The sequence below is a fragment of the Leuciscus leuciscus genome (genome assembly GCF_965113295.1).
Source record: "Leuciscus leuciscus genome assembly, chromosome: 3".
Taxonomy (NCBI): domain Eukaryota; kingdom Metazoa; phylum Chordata; class Actinopteri; order Cypriniformes; family Leuciscidae; genus Leuciscus; species Leuciscus leuciscus.
The window spans coordinates 30,893,816-30,909,092 of NC_138727.1; the positions used below are offsets into that span (position 1 = coordinate 30,893,816).

The 15,277-nt window shown below is 38.2% G+C and overlaps 1 protein-coding gene across 2 annotated transcripts in view; it reads right to left on the minus strand.

Moving 5' to 3' along the window:
* Window positions 1-6,631, minus strand: part of dachc (dachshund c) — a 56,053-nt gene extending 49,422 nt beyond the window's left edge. Inside the window, exon 1 of one of the 2 annotated variants that reach the window (XM_082165371.1) lies at window positions 5,316-6,631. In XM_082165371.1, coding sequence (XP_082021497.1) covers window positions 5,316-5,854 — 539 coding nt within the window. In that variant the 5' untranslated portion in view covers window positions 5,855-6,631. The remainder of the gene's footprint in view (window positions 1-5,315) is intronic. The other variant, XM_082165372.1, reaches the window with a different exon arrangement.
* Window positions 6,632-15,277: the final 8,646 nt, after the last annotated feature.

Genomic DNA, 15,277 nt, shown 5'->3' on the forward strand with positions numbered 1-15,277 from the left:
CACACACACACACACACACACACACATACACATTCTTTCCTCGGCCCTCCGCACACACCGGCACCCGCGTACACAAACACACACTCCATTTGAAAAGACATGTTTACTCTATCTCTAATGTCCTCCTGTGTTTCATTAGCTCTGTAACATTCTGTAAACACCAGGGGAACTTTCAGAGCATTGCTTACACCACCATTACATTGAATACACAAGAGAACCATCAGATGCTAAAACACATCATATGCATACAGCTAATGGATCCAAAAAATGTCTTTTTGAGCACCCGAATGAGAATTTTGTCAATTAAGGATAAAGCCCTTGGTACAATTTGTGTACAAACGGCTTTACTTACGATTTACACAGAGATCCGTTCTGCTAGTGTTTTATGAATAAGGCCCCTTGAGTCCAAAGCATCATATTTAACTTGTGCGCAACATTGCAAGAACATCTGTTATCAGAGTAATCCATCATTTGTTTTACAGTGTGTTTTACCTGCTCTGCAAAAAGCAAAAAGAAAACAAGAACTAAGCACCGTTATGTTCTAAAGACCAACATGAGTGGGTGTGCACCTACTGTATGAAGATGTGTGTGTGCACTAGTAACACTGAGAGCAAGTGGCAACACTATACATTTCTCTCTCTCTCTCTGTGTGTGTGTGTGTGTGTGTGTGTGTGTGTGTGTGTGTGTGTGTGTGTGTGTGTGTGTGTGTGTGTGTGTGTGTGTGTGTGTGTGTGTGTGTGTGTGTGTGTGTGTGTGTGTGTGTGTGTGTGTGTGTGTGTGTGTGTGTGTGTGTGTGTGTGTGTGTGTGTGTGTGATAAACAGCAGCTGGAGTTTCCCACAGATCAAACAGAGAATGAACAATAATGAACAAAGTGCTGAAACCCCATGATGAACTTTATGCCCAATAAAGAGGTGCTTTAATGCTGATATGAAAGTAACTCATCCATCCAATACCAGACCACAACAACTTAAAGATAAACTTTAAACCTTGGTTTACCATAAAAGAGATACCTTCTCAAGCCCTGCAGACTTTTACATTAAATCATCTACCCTTTAGATCTCAGATATATATATATCACATGTGAGATCATTGTCTATATGGTTGATATAACATGATCTAAAAGTATCTAGATTCATTTATTCAAAAAAACATCATTCTAATTCATGCAGTGACTTGCACCTCACACATTTTCTATGATGATGATTTTAATTGTACTTTCAATTCACATTGACATTTTTTATTCAATTGAAAGTTTTCTTTAAGATGCATATTAACTAAAGTTTGCCCAACTAGATTTGTGAAATATTTTTTGTTGTTCTTTATCATGGACCCTATTACATGTTCATCTCTCTCAATTTACAATTATGTTCTTGGTAAATATTAGTGGTTTACAAGAAAGCAATTATTCACTTTGTGACATTCTTAGAAATTATACATCTCGTTAAACATTCTACTGCGTTCTGTTTGACTGCATCTAAACAAACACCACACACAAAGAAACCCACACAGTGTGCATGTGTAAGGTGATATTGTCCAAACTCTCATCAATACAACTCATCGTCAAGTACACACAGTCTTACGCTTACACAACAGCAGATGGACACACAAACACAATAGCACCATAAAGACATCAACAGTATTTTAAGCCCTTGTTCGCTAACACATTTCTTTTATGATACGCAGCATGCCACAACAAAGCTATCAGCTGTCTGAGCAGCTGCATCGGCGGTTTCCAATAGAGTCACTAAAGCTTCGAGATCTGAACACACACACACACAAAGGGTATCTATTTCAACCACACATGTACAACAGCAGACCATAAACTCCACAGCCATATGTAATGATTGATATTAGAGGATTAAAAATATACTGCAGGCTTGAAAGTGTGGCAATCGAAACCTTTTGTGATAATACAAGTGCAGAAAAACAGTCAGGATGGATTACAGATCTGGTTCTGTGTCACACATTCACACACTCGTCTTTTTTCTGTCCACTAATCCCTCGCTCCGCACTAATACACTGTGGAAGGGCCGAATCAAACCTTGCTGACTGATATAGGCTTGTGTTACTGCTGAATAGGACCTGAAGGTCAAGGGAAGAGAGAGACGTGCCGAGACGTCCGTTTGAGGTTAGTGTGTATGCGTGCATGTACATAAGAAAGAGAGAAAAAACAGCGGGTGAGTGCAAGATAACGGGAATTTTGAAATGAAAGCAATCACACTGGCATCAATTAATTGTCTGCGGATAATTTGCTGTCTAGGGTGCCAGTGCCGCTTGTTCGAGTATTTGTTTTGACTGTAATCCGTGGCCTTTAAAATGTCTCCTATTTGAAGATCAGAGAAAGAGAACACACACTGACACACTCCTCTCACACTGAGCATTCACACGACTTGAACACTGTGACAAGAAAATCTTCAAAGACACAAATACCCATTTTTGCAAAGTGTTCGCAAAAGGTTTGCGCTAAGCTATGTCTGTCATCTTACTTTCTTGCTTGGTCTTCAACAAATGCACACTATACGCACACACCAGATCTGCATAAACTCCACTTCACAGAGTTTCTGAGAGAAAGGTCACAATGCAAAGCCAATGAGTCGTGAGACATCACGTCCATTTAAGACTTTCTGGAAGTGCATGTGATTCTACGAAAATAAATAATTCAGTAAATAAAGGCAGACTAAGCGCAGGCTAACTGTAAAAGAAGACAAGCATTTGTTTTACTAGTACGAGCAAAACAAAAACACAGCAAGCCAAATGCCTTTTATGGACATTTAGAACTTTCATGTTAGTGAATCAGCCTTTAAACAATGGAAAACATTGTGTTTGTGCGTAAGATAATCTGATAGCTCTGTTTGTTGAGCACTGTGAAGGGCTGCAGTAAATCAACTATTAGTTTTTATGCTGATCCAAGATGCATTTTTGTTTTTTGCTTCCAAACAATTATAGGTAGAATTTAGTCATAAAAGGAAATGCTAGGAGTGATGAATGACTCTGTAAAGCAGACAGACCAAGTCAGCACCTATAGGGCATTTTTTTCTGTCTGCCAGAAAAAGCTCATGGATTAGATGACAGTCAGAGAAGGCATCTTTTCAACACAGAGAAGCACAGAGGAAGTAATCAGATTTGATGAATTAACAGCAGCATAGCTCCAAAAAAGACATTGAAAGTTATTTGAGTCTCACAATATGGGGTGGTGTGGTTTTGTTGTTTAGTTTCTTCTTTCATTTACTCGTGTTGCATTAACAACCTTAAGGAAATGATAACGTGCCAGATTCTCTCTCAGATTCCCTTTATCCGGTCATGATGAGTCAAAGTGCCTAACTTTGACTCAGCATGAGTCATTTCTGAATCAAAAACCCACCCTTTGCAGCCTATCCAACCCGATCTCATAAGAAAACTATTTTACGAGGTGGCAATTTCATATGACTTTGAATGATTTAATACAAAAACATACAACTTAAAAAAATTATAATAATTAAGCATGAAGGTCCTCCCCATAACTTAACCGTCAGTGAGAAGTAAAAAGATTTTACGGAAACCTACAAAGGAAAATAATTCATACAAATTAGCCACCAATTCACAAAAATGTAAAATAGTTACTAATTTCCACTAGTGTGTTGGCCTATCTCTCAATTGAAACTTCTCAGTTAGGTGTTTAGAGGATTCAAGGGACAGAGGTCCAAGAGTTTAGCCCACGCTGTCTGCCCTTGCTATCTGATCTCCATTCAGCTCTGCCAAAATTAAAACATTAGGAGGCCAGACATCGATTAAATAGAGTCATTATACAAAGATAGAAACGTTTAAAATGGCCAAATACCTTCTCATGTCCTAGATAAAAGAGAAAATCAGAAGGCAGGACAATGGGCTAATTTGTGCATGTGTCGTGATACAAACCATTTTCAAAAAACATTCGAAAATTTGTAGATTAATCCTGAGGCAAAAGGTATTAATACGATTAGAATATAATTCAAAGTGGAGATCAAATGGGAGGGGGGAACTGTTAGAGAGCGCCCTTTTAAAACTGCCGCTCTAGGCAATATGAAAAATTAATTAATTTCTGCGGAGAATCAATTTCTATATAGACACCGGCGGAGAGCGAGCGCGCGGGCAGGAATCAGAGATTTCCATCTCGTTCCAGTAACTTGTGTCACAAGCGCTTAACATCTCCTCGCCAGTGCCGATGGGTGCCTAAATGCGCTCTTTAATAATCAAACAGCTATGAGCTGGTGTCATAAATTTGCTCGTAGACACCGAGGTTTAGATAAGCAAACCCTTTTTCTTTCAAACAAGGCTCTCGAGCGCACTTGCGCGCAAACGGATCAGTATGCTTGCCATCACTCTAAAGGTCAGACGTCGTAATTTGCTATTAATACTATAGGCTACTAAAGGGTTGGTGTTTTTTCAAAGCGCGCGAACTTTGATGGCAACGGTTGCAAAGTATATATGACAGTTAAACAGAGCTTTTTATGACAGTCGTCTGAACTGATAACGACATATGGGCTAATAAATTCAGGCCACGTTGTGAGTCACTGAAAATTCATTGGTTTTCACATTGCAAATTTCACATTTCAAAGCGAAAGACAGTAAACTACGAGTCCGACCTTTAGTGGACCTGACACCACGGGACAACTGGCGATTGACCCGTAAGTTTTTCAGTTTAACTTGTAACAAAACCAGGCTAGTCCCATTAAATATTCATATCATAGACTGATACGATCTCTCTCCCTCTCTCTTTTCCATTTCAGTCTCCAAAAGTGTTTGTTTACACATGATACTTTTTTATAAAGAGACAAAGAGTTACATTCAATGCTGTTCTGACCTAACTGTTTGTGAAAGACACCTGTCCTGCCTAAAGGTGTCCCAGTTCTGGATAGGTGTGTGTCTGTGGTGTGCTGTATGTTCAATGTGATGCATTTCAGTATAAGTAACCTGATATGTGCATGATTATCAAAGGCCAAACTGTTCAAACTGGATCATAAGCAGATAAATATGCTGTGCTCAGCAAAAGAAAACAAAAGAGTTTGTGAAAGTAACATCTGCGCAAGATACTGTACTTATATGAGCTCAATAAAGGCTCATAGTACAAGGTGCGACTTTTTAATTATTTTTAGTTTAGTGTTACTTTTAGAACTTTTCCTTTGTGTATATCGTACTCTAAAAAAAACTCTTCTTTATTGGCATGATGGTTCCATGGAAACTTTCAAACTTTTCATAGAAGAAAAAGGTTCTTCTATGGCACTGCTGCGAAAACCCCTGTTTGGAACTTTTATTTTTAAGAGTGCAGGACATAACAGTGTGAGAAGGCTAAGTTTACCTTGCATTGGTGCAGTCGTTATACAGGACCTCTAAGTCTTTCCTCGATATAAGTTTGCAGCGATTGACTCCAGGCTGAATCGCGCCCAGTCCACGGAGGATGCGAACCTGCTCCACGTTGCACACCACAGGAGTTATCTCTAGACGTTTGAGTTTCGTGTACACAGTGTGCAGTCCACCGACCAGGTGCTTGAGAAAGAGGTCAAATGCCTGCGGGAGGCAGATGAGTTCGTTGCCGTTGACAGTGAAGGACGCGAGCTTTGCGCCTCGGACCTCGACCATTTTGCACTCGTTGTTTTGAGGAGTGTTTTCCACTGGAGAAGGAGTGGAATACACGGGTTTGTGCGGGAGACTACCGATGGTGATACCCGGGCTCGCGGAGGAGAGAAGTTCCGATCTGAAGATGCTCTGTCCGGCTGGGGTGACGGACGGTGAGGACGAGAGGGTCGCCGGGCTCGAGGAGTTGACAGCCGCGGCGATCGACATTGGAGGCGCGTGGGACATCGGTGTCGCGGGCAGAAGCGCAGCCGGGGTGGCCATGTTCAACACTAAATAATGTCTTCAAAGTATTCTGGGAAAAGTAATGTCTCACGGAAGAATTAGTAAAACAACAATAAAAACAATTCCGTTCTGATTGAAAAGTAAAATGAGCCTGGCACGGGGGGGGGAACGAGATATTGTCTGTGCGTCACGACATCGATCAAAGCGTGATAGTGACAGTGGGAAAAAGTGAAGAGCTGCGCTAGTGGTGCTCGGACGAGTTGAATCTGTCACACTGTGGTCCGGAGGAGGAGCCAAGAAACAAAGAGAGTTTTGGAAGAGACACAGCGCGCACGTGTGTTCCTTTCTTTCAGAGCAGGTAGATCTGAACAAGGAACTTAAAAAGAACTCGTTTTGTTGAGCATGGTTTACAAGGCATCCTTTATCTATTCACAATAAAGATAAACAAACAGAACAGCAGACTACACATTGAGCTGGGTTTTTAATTTTAATTTTTAATTTTGCAGTCATTGACAGCTATGCCTCAGTTATGTTATGTAACAAGTGCTGGAATGCTAGTTGTCGCAGTTTATCGATAGTCAGTTTGTTAAGGACAGACTTAGGCTATTGCATTATATCATGCAATGAATAATAACGGCACTCCAATAGTTAATGGCGCTTTGTACATGCACACGGGCAAGAGATTAATTCGCCGCGTGAGAAATTCTGATGAAACAATATTGAAAGCAATTTAAATAAAGCTCATTTAAATGTCAATTCTCATGGTTGGGGCTTTACTATAATTGGCTATTTAATTAAAACAATTTTCACGGTCATTAATACAGCCTGAGCGTTGTAGTGCACTGACATATTTTAATTACATGGTATTAACAAAACTGATATGACTTAGAAAGCACGTTGAAAATCTGAATAAGAAATTATTTAAGCAATAATACATCATCCCCATATGGACATTATGAGTATCAGCATATGACTGGTCAGCATTGAGAGAGAATAAAACAACTCCAGTTGCAACACTCTTTTAAAGAGTGGAGAAAACTTATAGAATAATTGGCAACACTTTATTTTACAGTGTCCTTGTTACAACATGTTACATGTACTTAACATAGTAATAACAGTAAATTATGCATAATTACATGCAACTAACCCTAAACCAAACCCTAATCCTACCCTAACCCCTATGTAGTTAATTTATATTATATAATTACACTGTAACATCAAATAAAGTGTGACTGAATAATTTCCCAATTATTTGGTACATTGTGAGGTCAAGCATGCACAGAGGCAGGATATAAAGCTTATACTGCCATCTATTGTGAAGGATTTAGGAAGTGAAAAGAATTAAACTGAAATGTCAACGACTATTTTGTTATTTTCAAAAGCATAAAGTGTTCATAACAGACCATAGATCCTATGGTTTGTAATGGTTCTCAACATTTGCAACCGCTAATCTCAGAACAAACACTTATGGTGTCTCTTGAGTCACAGCGACATTAATCTTAGTTATCATAATACACTCCTCATATGCATCATGATATCCCTATACAGCTGGAAGTCACTTATGTACCCAATTTAAATGACACTTACGGTCTGGCACTGGGTTTTGTGACATTTCACAGTGTAGAACACAGTTCTCCAGTCGACAATAGGAATGCACAATGTTATCTGCCAATATTTTTTACAATTATTTTACAATAACATTTTATTGCTACAATAAGATGGGCACTAAACAATTTTATATGTCTATCATTTAAGAGTTCACTTCTGCTTTCTGCTTTCATATCCACTGCAATCTGTCAGACCATCATGAGCTGTTCTGTTTTCTAGTGTTATAACCTTGCATATACCAACATTAACTCAAACCATGGCTTTTAAATGAATGGTCACCTCAAGTTTATGCATTTCAGAAGGAATTTAACACTGATGTTTTCTAGTTACTTTAAAGTAATTGGCAGAAACTGCCTGCATCCCTCAGTTCCACATTCCTTTATTCAATTCACTACAGTGATTACAGCAGTTCCTCATTGACTTCTCTATTAGAGCTGCGGCCAGAGTCCATTCCCTGACCTTCTCTTCATCGATCGGGCACATTTGTCGCTTCTCTTTTATAATGCAAAGAGAACATTTGTTATAATGTACATCCGATGCTTTTGCGCAATTGCGATCAATACGTTCAACTACAGACAGTACTTAGCGAGATACAACCATGTGTATATCATTTAAAATAGGAGAATACACATGCTTATCGATTCCTCTGAGACGTGTTTAAGTGATGCTGTTCTCTCAATCAATACACCTGCTACATTGATGTGCAATGAGAACGTCATCATATGCTCATAAGCCCTCGTGGACGTTCACTTGAATCAAATCTCCCTCTCACATTTGCGTACCTATCCATTCGAATTCATGTTTTACTTCCTCTTATCTCCCATGTCACCCTTAACACCTCTGTACAGGACACAGAGTGGGAGGGAGTCAATGCCTCAATTCACACACCACCAGCCTATTAAGAACAGCGACATCCATCAGCTAAAGCTGCCACACTTTCAAATGCACTGTGCTGGGATGGTCTCTCCAACAAGCCCTGTAATTTAATTCCCCCTACCATGCATATACCCTGCATAGCCACGTCCCCTGATGGATTAATCATGCCATTTCCACAAAGGTCCTTCAGAAGAGAGTGGAGTTTGATGCAGCCACTGACGCTTGGTGCCATAACTCAAGCTCTGCCAAAATGCCAGTGTCCTGTTTTCCTGAAGATGGATGTGGTTTTTGGGGAGCTGCTTTGAATGTGTCCTTCGTTAGATTAGAATGTATGGATTTGTTCTCAGCTTCAAGGATAAAGGGGAAAATCTGACTGTGTAAATTTACCACACCGTAAATTCTTCACCTTCAAATGAAATATTTAAACTGCCTTAAAGCATAATTCACAACAAATAACAAGAAAGATTTTTTTTTTTTTTCATATATGTCCAATAACAATAAATGACCAGTATTACAATTCTATAGGCTATCATATTGTCTAAATTAATTAAAAGTAAAACACTAAAAACTTAAATCAGTTCTTTTAAATGCTACAAGTAAATTTAGACATTGCAACATTATAATAATATAGTAAGGAAAATGGAGGTTTTTTTTGTTGTTGTTGTTGTTTTGTTTTATGTTTTTTACAATTTTATTCAAATTTTAGTGTTAACAAGTAATCTACAATAAGTGTTTATTCTCAACCAGGGGGCCTCAGCAAACATCAAGGAGTTAATACATTATTATTGATATTAAAATATTAGAATAATCTAACTCTAATCTAAATTAAAATGCAAAAAAAAAAAAACAAAAAAAAACATAAAATCAAAATGTGAACTGAAATCATATTTCTTTTTATTTTCCCATAACTATTGTTACAGGACATAAATAAAAAAAAAAAATCATGGATAATTAATTTAATATATTAAAATAATAAGTTGTCATTTGTGTGTGTGTGTGTGTGTGTGTGTGTGTGTGTGTGTGTGTGTGTGTGTGTGTGTGTGTGTGTGTGTGTGTGTGTGTGTGTGTGTGTGTGTGTGTGTGTGTGTGTGTGTGTGTGTGTGTGTGTGTGTGTGTGTGAACAATAAAAATGGAAATTTAAAAAAATCTTTTGAAAACTAGCAGCCTGGTCACAGCAGACATAACAGAGACACACCTTTCAATATTGTTTTGGAGAACGTGGGGCAAAAGTTTGATAACCACTTATCTAAATTATATTTAAAAATAGGGGAAATGAGCATGTACAATTAAGTATGAAATATCAACCTATACCATTACCAATAAATAGAAAAATCATATTGTAGAAAATCTTATTGAAAATATTTGTAAAAAATATTGCCATACAACATATGGTACAGATATATTGTGCAGCCCTAATGCACGTCTTGTTTCTTTGGAAGACTTCATAACTTTTCTACACTTTCGCACTATGGCTTCCATCACATAATCCAGGTGGATGCTGCACATTGTTGGTGGTTGAGGAGATTCCCCCTTTCTGCTTTGAGATTATTAATATTTTTTGTTTTACAATTATTTTATTTCTTGCTTTCTAACAATTTTTTTATTATTATTTTTCTTTCTTCTTCTTCTTCTTCTTCTTCTTCTTTTATTTTATTTTTACATTTATTTATTGCTTGGAGGAAATATACAATTGTGGCGCTGGATCACACTAATCTTATTTTATTTCATTTACACAATTATTGAAGTTACCAAACGTTTCCATCAATAACTGGCTACTAGAGAACAATTTCATTTCCTCTTAAACAGATCCCTATCTGATGAATTGTCATGCTTGCGTTATAAATTACTTCACACAGCCATACATCTACTGAAGCATGCATCCATTAAATCAATCAAAGACTATCGTGTGACCTGACCTTCCTTCCTTACTGTGGGCGTAACCTGCCATTTGATACATTCAGTCTTCTCTGAGACCTTGTTTTGAACCGTGGATGATAACATGTGTTGTCAGAGAACATGAAGCACACGAAACTAAGTAAACTTTATTTAGGTATGCTAAAGAGATGCCCACTTCACATTGGAATTCACAGCTTCTTCTAGAACATCACTTCCATGATCAAAGTGAGGGAGGGGAAATATCACTAGAGTGCCAGTCATGGAGATGAGATAGAGCAGAAAAATGCCTGACAGCACTCCTCTGTCAGCGCTTTAACACTTTTTTTTTTCTGTTTTCTAACAAGATTTTTTTTTTCTTTTTTTTCTTTTTTTTCTACAGACAAAATTAATCGTGGGGATGTGAGATGCCTGATTTACATTCATTAAAAGTCATCTCCAGAAGTCAAGTTCAGTTCCAATCAAATTTGGGTAATTATGCAGAACAAGATATTCCCCTAAGAGCTGAAAACTCAACTTTTTTTAACATGTCACTCTAAATGAACAAGTTTAATTTAATCAAATATATACGTGAGGGAAAGCTGAATAGGTTATTCTAAAAATAAAAAATAAAAACGCTCCCTGATTGTCAAACATATCTTAATAGTCACCAAGCACCTAAAAGTTAGGTTAACCTTCTTTTCTCTTATATATCCTGCCACTCAGCTTCACAAGAGGGGTCATTTGAGCAATAACACGTCAGAGTGATATTTTTCTGAAAAAATGCTGAGTGCTATTTGATAACTTATTTTCATGCGTATTTAGACTAACAGCATGGCACGTATAACATTAGCTTTGTCCAAAATTGCATAATGAGGAAATAATATATATATATAAATGTAACCAAAACAAGAGGGGTCATTCAGCTGGTTCTATATAGTATAATTGTAGTATTAGCATGTTGTCTTTGTCATGGGGCTTACATCAGTTACGTAAGTTGTGTCCTTTCATTGCCATTCACAACTCCTTTCCTGTGGCCTCAATAAATAGTAATGTGTTTATCAGATGTACACTTCGGAATCTCAACAAAATATTGTTTTAATGTTTTAACTGTTTTATGAATACTGTGAATTCAGACATGCTACTGATTTCACGTAGTCTACTGTTTTTCACCTACTAAATTTTAGGGCATATTGTAAAAACAAACAAACATGTTTTATTATATATAATAATAATGTAAAAAAAAAAAAAAATATATATATATATATATATATATACAGTATATATATGTATATATATATATATATATATATATATATATATATATATATTGCTAAAAAAATAAAGTAAAGAATGAACAATGCCTAAGCTGGTTTGTTTGGCTTAACTGGTTTAAACTGGTCTTCAGGTCTGGTTCAGCTGGTCCCCTAACCTGTACAGCTAATAATTTCCAAAAACCCTCTAAAACAAAGCCACTGTAGAATCAACTGTATATCTTAAAACAACACAGTACTGGTGTTTAGTTCCTAAATTAATCCGTTTTTTATGAACAAATAATGTAAGTTGAGTGAAAGACTTACCGACTCACTCATAACGACAATGCCTTGTTGCCACCTACTGGTGCAACAAAAGGGTTCCTGATATTTGTTTTGTTTAGTTTTGTTGTTGTTGTTGTTGTTGTTGTTGTTGAAAACTCTCTATACAATTCTTCATGAACATGACTGGTCAATCCCTGGCCAATCAACAGTCAGACTCCTCATAGCAGACTTAATACTTCAGAATAGATCAGCAATTGTGATTTTCCCTTATTATTTTAGTATTAATAATGCCTTTTACAAAATGTTGCCTCAAAGCAATTGGACACTAAATGTGTACGGTGAACCTGATTTCACCAAGTACAACATGTTCCTGGATCAACATCTTTGTTAATCCTGGAACAACTTTCTAATCAACCAATCAGATTTGAGGGATATTTACAGTTTATGTCAAGTTAGGCTTAGAAACCAGGGTTAGGTGCTTCTATATCAGTGTTATTCACCCTTTTCCCTCTGACACAGGGATAACTTATGGATAGGGGTTAGGTCAAAATTTTCGGACAGAAATGTTGTTCACTCTAAAAAATGCTGATTTGTTTCAACTCATGTTTGGGTCAAAAATGGACAAACCCAATCCAAATCAACCAAACCCAATGGTTGGGTTTGTCCATATCTGACCCAAACATGGGTTGAAACAACCCAGCATGTTTCTGTTGATCCAGGAACATGTCTTACTTGACAAAATGACAGTGACCAAATGGGTACACGTGCCATCAGCATTTTATTAGCTTCAGCCTTCGCTGTTATTAGAGAAAAATATATTTTGAGTTCGGAATGCTGAACTTTAGAACTCAGATTTGTCCTGTGATTTTTCATTCTTCTATTTTATGAGGTTTATCTTCTCTTTGCCGTCCATTCCAGAGGTCTTTAACCTGTTTTGAGAAAGAACGCTTCCTTTAAAATGCATGTAACTGAACTTTTCCACCAACAACTTCTGTGACCTCAAAGGCAGTGTGATTTTTTATCCTTTCCTCCTGAGGCGGAGAGAGGGCGAGGGTTATTCATTCGTGCTTAGCTGTGAGTTGAGTTTGATGGATAAGCCTCATAAGCATTGATGCTAACACTCAGGTGCACACTCTCTTTCTCTCTCGCTCTGGTTCTTCACAGATCATAGAGCATCCTTTTCCTTACACTCACTCTCTCTCCAACACACATTCTGCCTCTTAGACCCCCTGCTGGGTTCACTTTCTACAACATCCATCAAACCTAAACAAGAGGGGTCATTCAGCTGGCAAATAACCTTCACTCAACTACAGCAGTGAGCAAGCTGTGGGTAAGACACTCGCTGCTAGTTCGGGCTAGTGGAGCTGAGTTAGGCCTTGGGAAGAAGTTTCTCTTTTGTGGTGATCCTAGACAAGCTTCTGTTGTTGAAATACAATTAAGAGACATTAACAGCATTGATCTCTAATACATGTTTTCATACACAACATTAATGAAACAGCAAAAAGGCACAAGGTAATTTGAAAGAAAATCAAACCATTGTTCATATAACAGTCTCATTCTGTTTTGTTCTGTTTTGGTTTCGTTTTCATTCTGGGGTCCGTTCTTTGCACAAGGATTACTCAGTTATCTGGATTTTACTGTTGACAATTTGACATGATCCAGGATTGTTAGGTACTTCGAAGATCATCATGGAGTTGCTGTCATAGCAACAGGTCCATAAGCTCAAACCTGCTCGGGAACAGGCCTTTTTCGTGTAAACAGGATTAGATTGCAGCTTTTTTAAGTGGAGGTGATACTTAAAGTCTGTCCCAGCCACTGCTACTTTCTTAAAAGTGTACCTTATTGAACCAGGAACAATAATAATTTAAAATAATAATAATAATTTAAAAACTATTTTGAAACTAATATTAATGTTATTTTGTCTATCATAATATAGACACAGTTTTTCTCGCTGAGAGATTTATTCATAAGGGAATAATTGCTTAATAATTTTATTGGAGTCTTACGCACATTATGTACAGTTAGTCTATGCTTTGCATTAATTTGAATGGTGACAGCTATCATGGGAGTGGCTTGATGCAGCGCAGGAGATGCAGATAACTGTAAAGACATGTCTGCTGTGCCATTAGACATTTTTTTTGACCCATAAGAAACTTTGGTAACACTTTACAATAAGGTTCATTAGTTAACATTAGTTAATGTATTAACTAACATTAACTAACCATGAGCAATACATTTGTTACTGTATTTGTTAATCTTTGTTAATGTTAGTTAATAAAAAATAAAGCTGTTCGTTGTTTATTCATGTTAGTTCACAGTGCATTAACTAATGTTTTAATAAAGTATTAGTAAATGTTGAAATTAACATTAAGAAAGATCCACTGGGATAGTGACTGAAAGTTGTAGGCTCTTTGTGAGCCTCCATGCAGGCTGTCCTTAACGTGGAACGTAGTTAGGTCTCCTCTATATTTAGAAAGTCGTCTTACTGAGGCCTCAGTTCCTAGAGCTCGGCTAGGCAGTAGGGTAGTATACCGGGTTGTTAGGCTCTCTGGGAGACTTCCTGAATACTGAACTTAAGTGTGGAGTGTTCCATCTCTCCTTATGAGAGTCATTGTATTGTCGCTTCGCGAGCCAGAAGGCTGAGCTTATTTTATTTTAGCTTTCTCTGAATTGCTCTTTCTGGAGCTATCCTGTTAAGGCCTCCGTTCTTGAGAAGCTCTGGTGTATGATTGTTGCTGGTGCACCTTAGGGATGAGGAGGCTTATAGCCTTTATAACTTAGCCATGTAGCTTTATAAAAGCTAACTCAAGCTGTCCACTTTAAGGTAAATACAGTGTAACAATTTTACATCATAAATACATTCCATATTAAATTTGAAATTATTAATTCTCAAAAATAAAATGAAATTCATTCATTTGAAATGATTCATTCTCCTCCTTGAACTGTCACCTTATCGTGGTGGAGGGATTAGGGTACCTGAATGATCATAGGAGCTATGTTGTCCGGGGCTATATGCCCCTGGTAGGTGCCTGTCCGGTGCCTGTCGAGGCGGAAATCCCCGAACCCGGTGGTGGACACCGGAAGTAAGGGATGCCGTCAAGCTGAATAAGGAGTCCTATCAGGCCTGGCTGGCTTGTGGGACTCCTGAGGCAGCTGACGGGTACCGGCAGGCCAAGCGGACTGCAGCCCGGGTAGTTGTGGAGGAAAAAAATCGGGCCTGGGAGGAGTTCGGTGAGGCCATGGAGAAGGACTGTCGGTTGGCTTCAAAGAGATTCTAGCAAACCGTCCGGCGCCTCAGGAGAGGGAAGCAGTGCCCTACCAACACTGTTTACAGTGGAGGTGGGCAGCTGTTGACCGCAACTGGGGATATCGTCGGACGGTGGAAGGAATACTTCGAGGATCTCCTCAATCCCACCGACACGTCTTTCATTGAGGAAGCAGAGGCCGAGGGCTCCAACTACAGGAGGATCACACTCCTCAGCCTCCCTGGGAAAGTCTATGCGTGGGTACTGGAGAGGAGAATTCGGCCGATAGTGGAACCTCGGATTCAGGAGGAACAGTGTGGTTT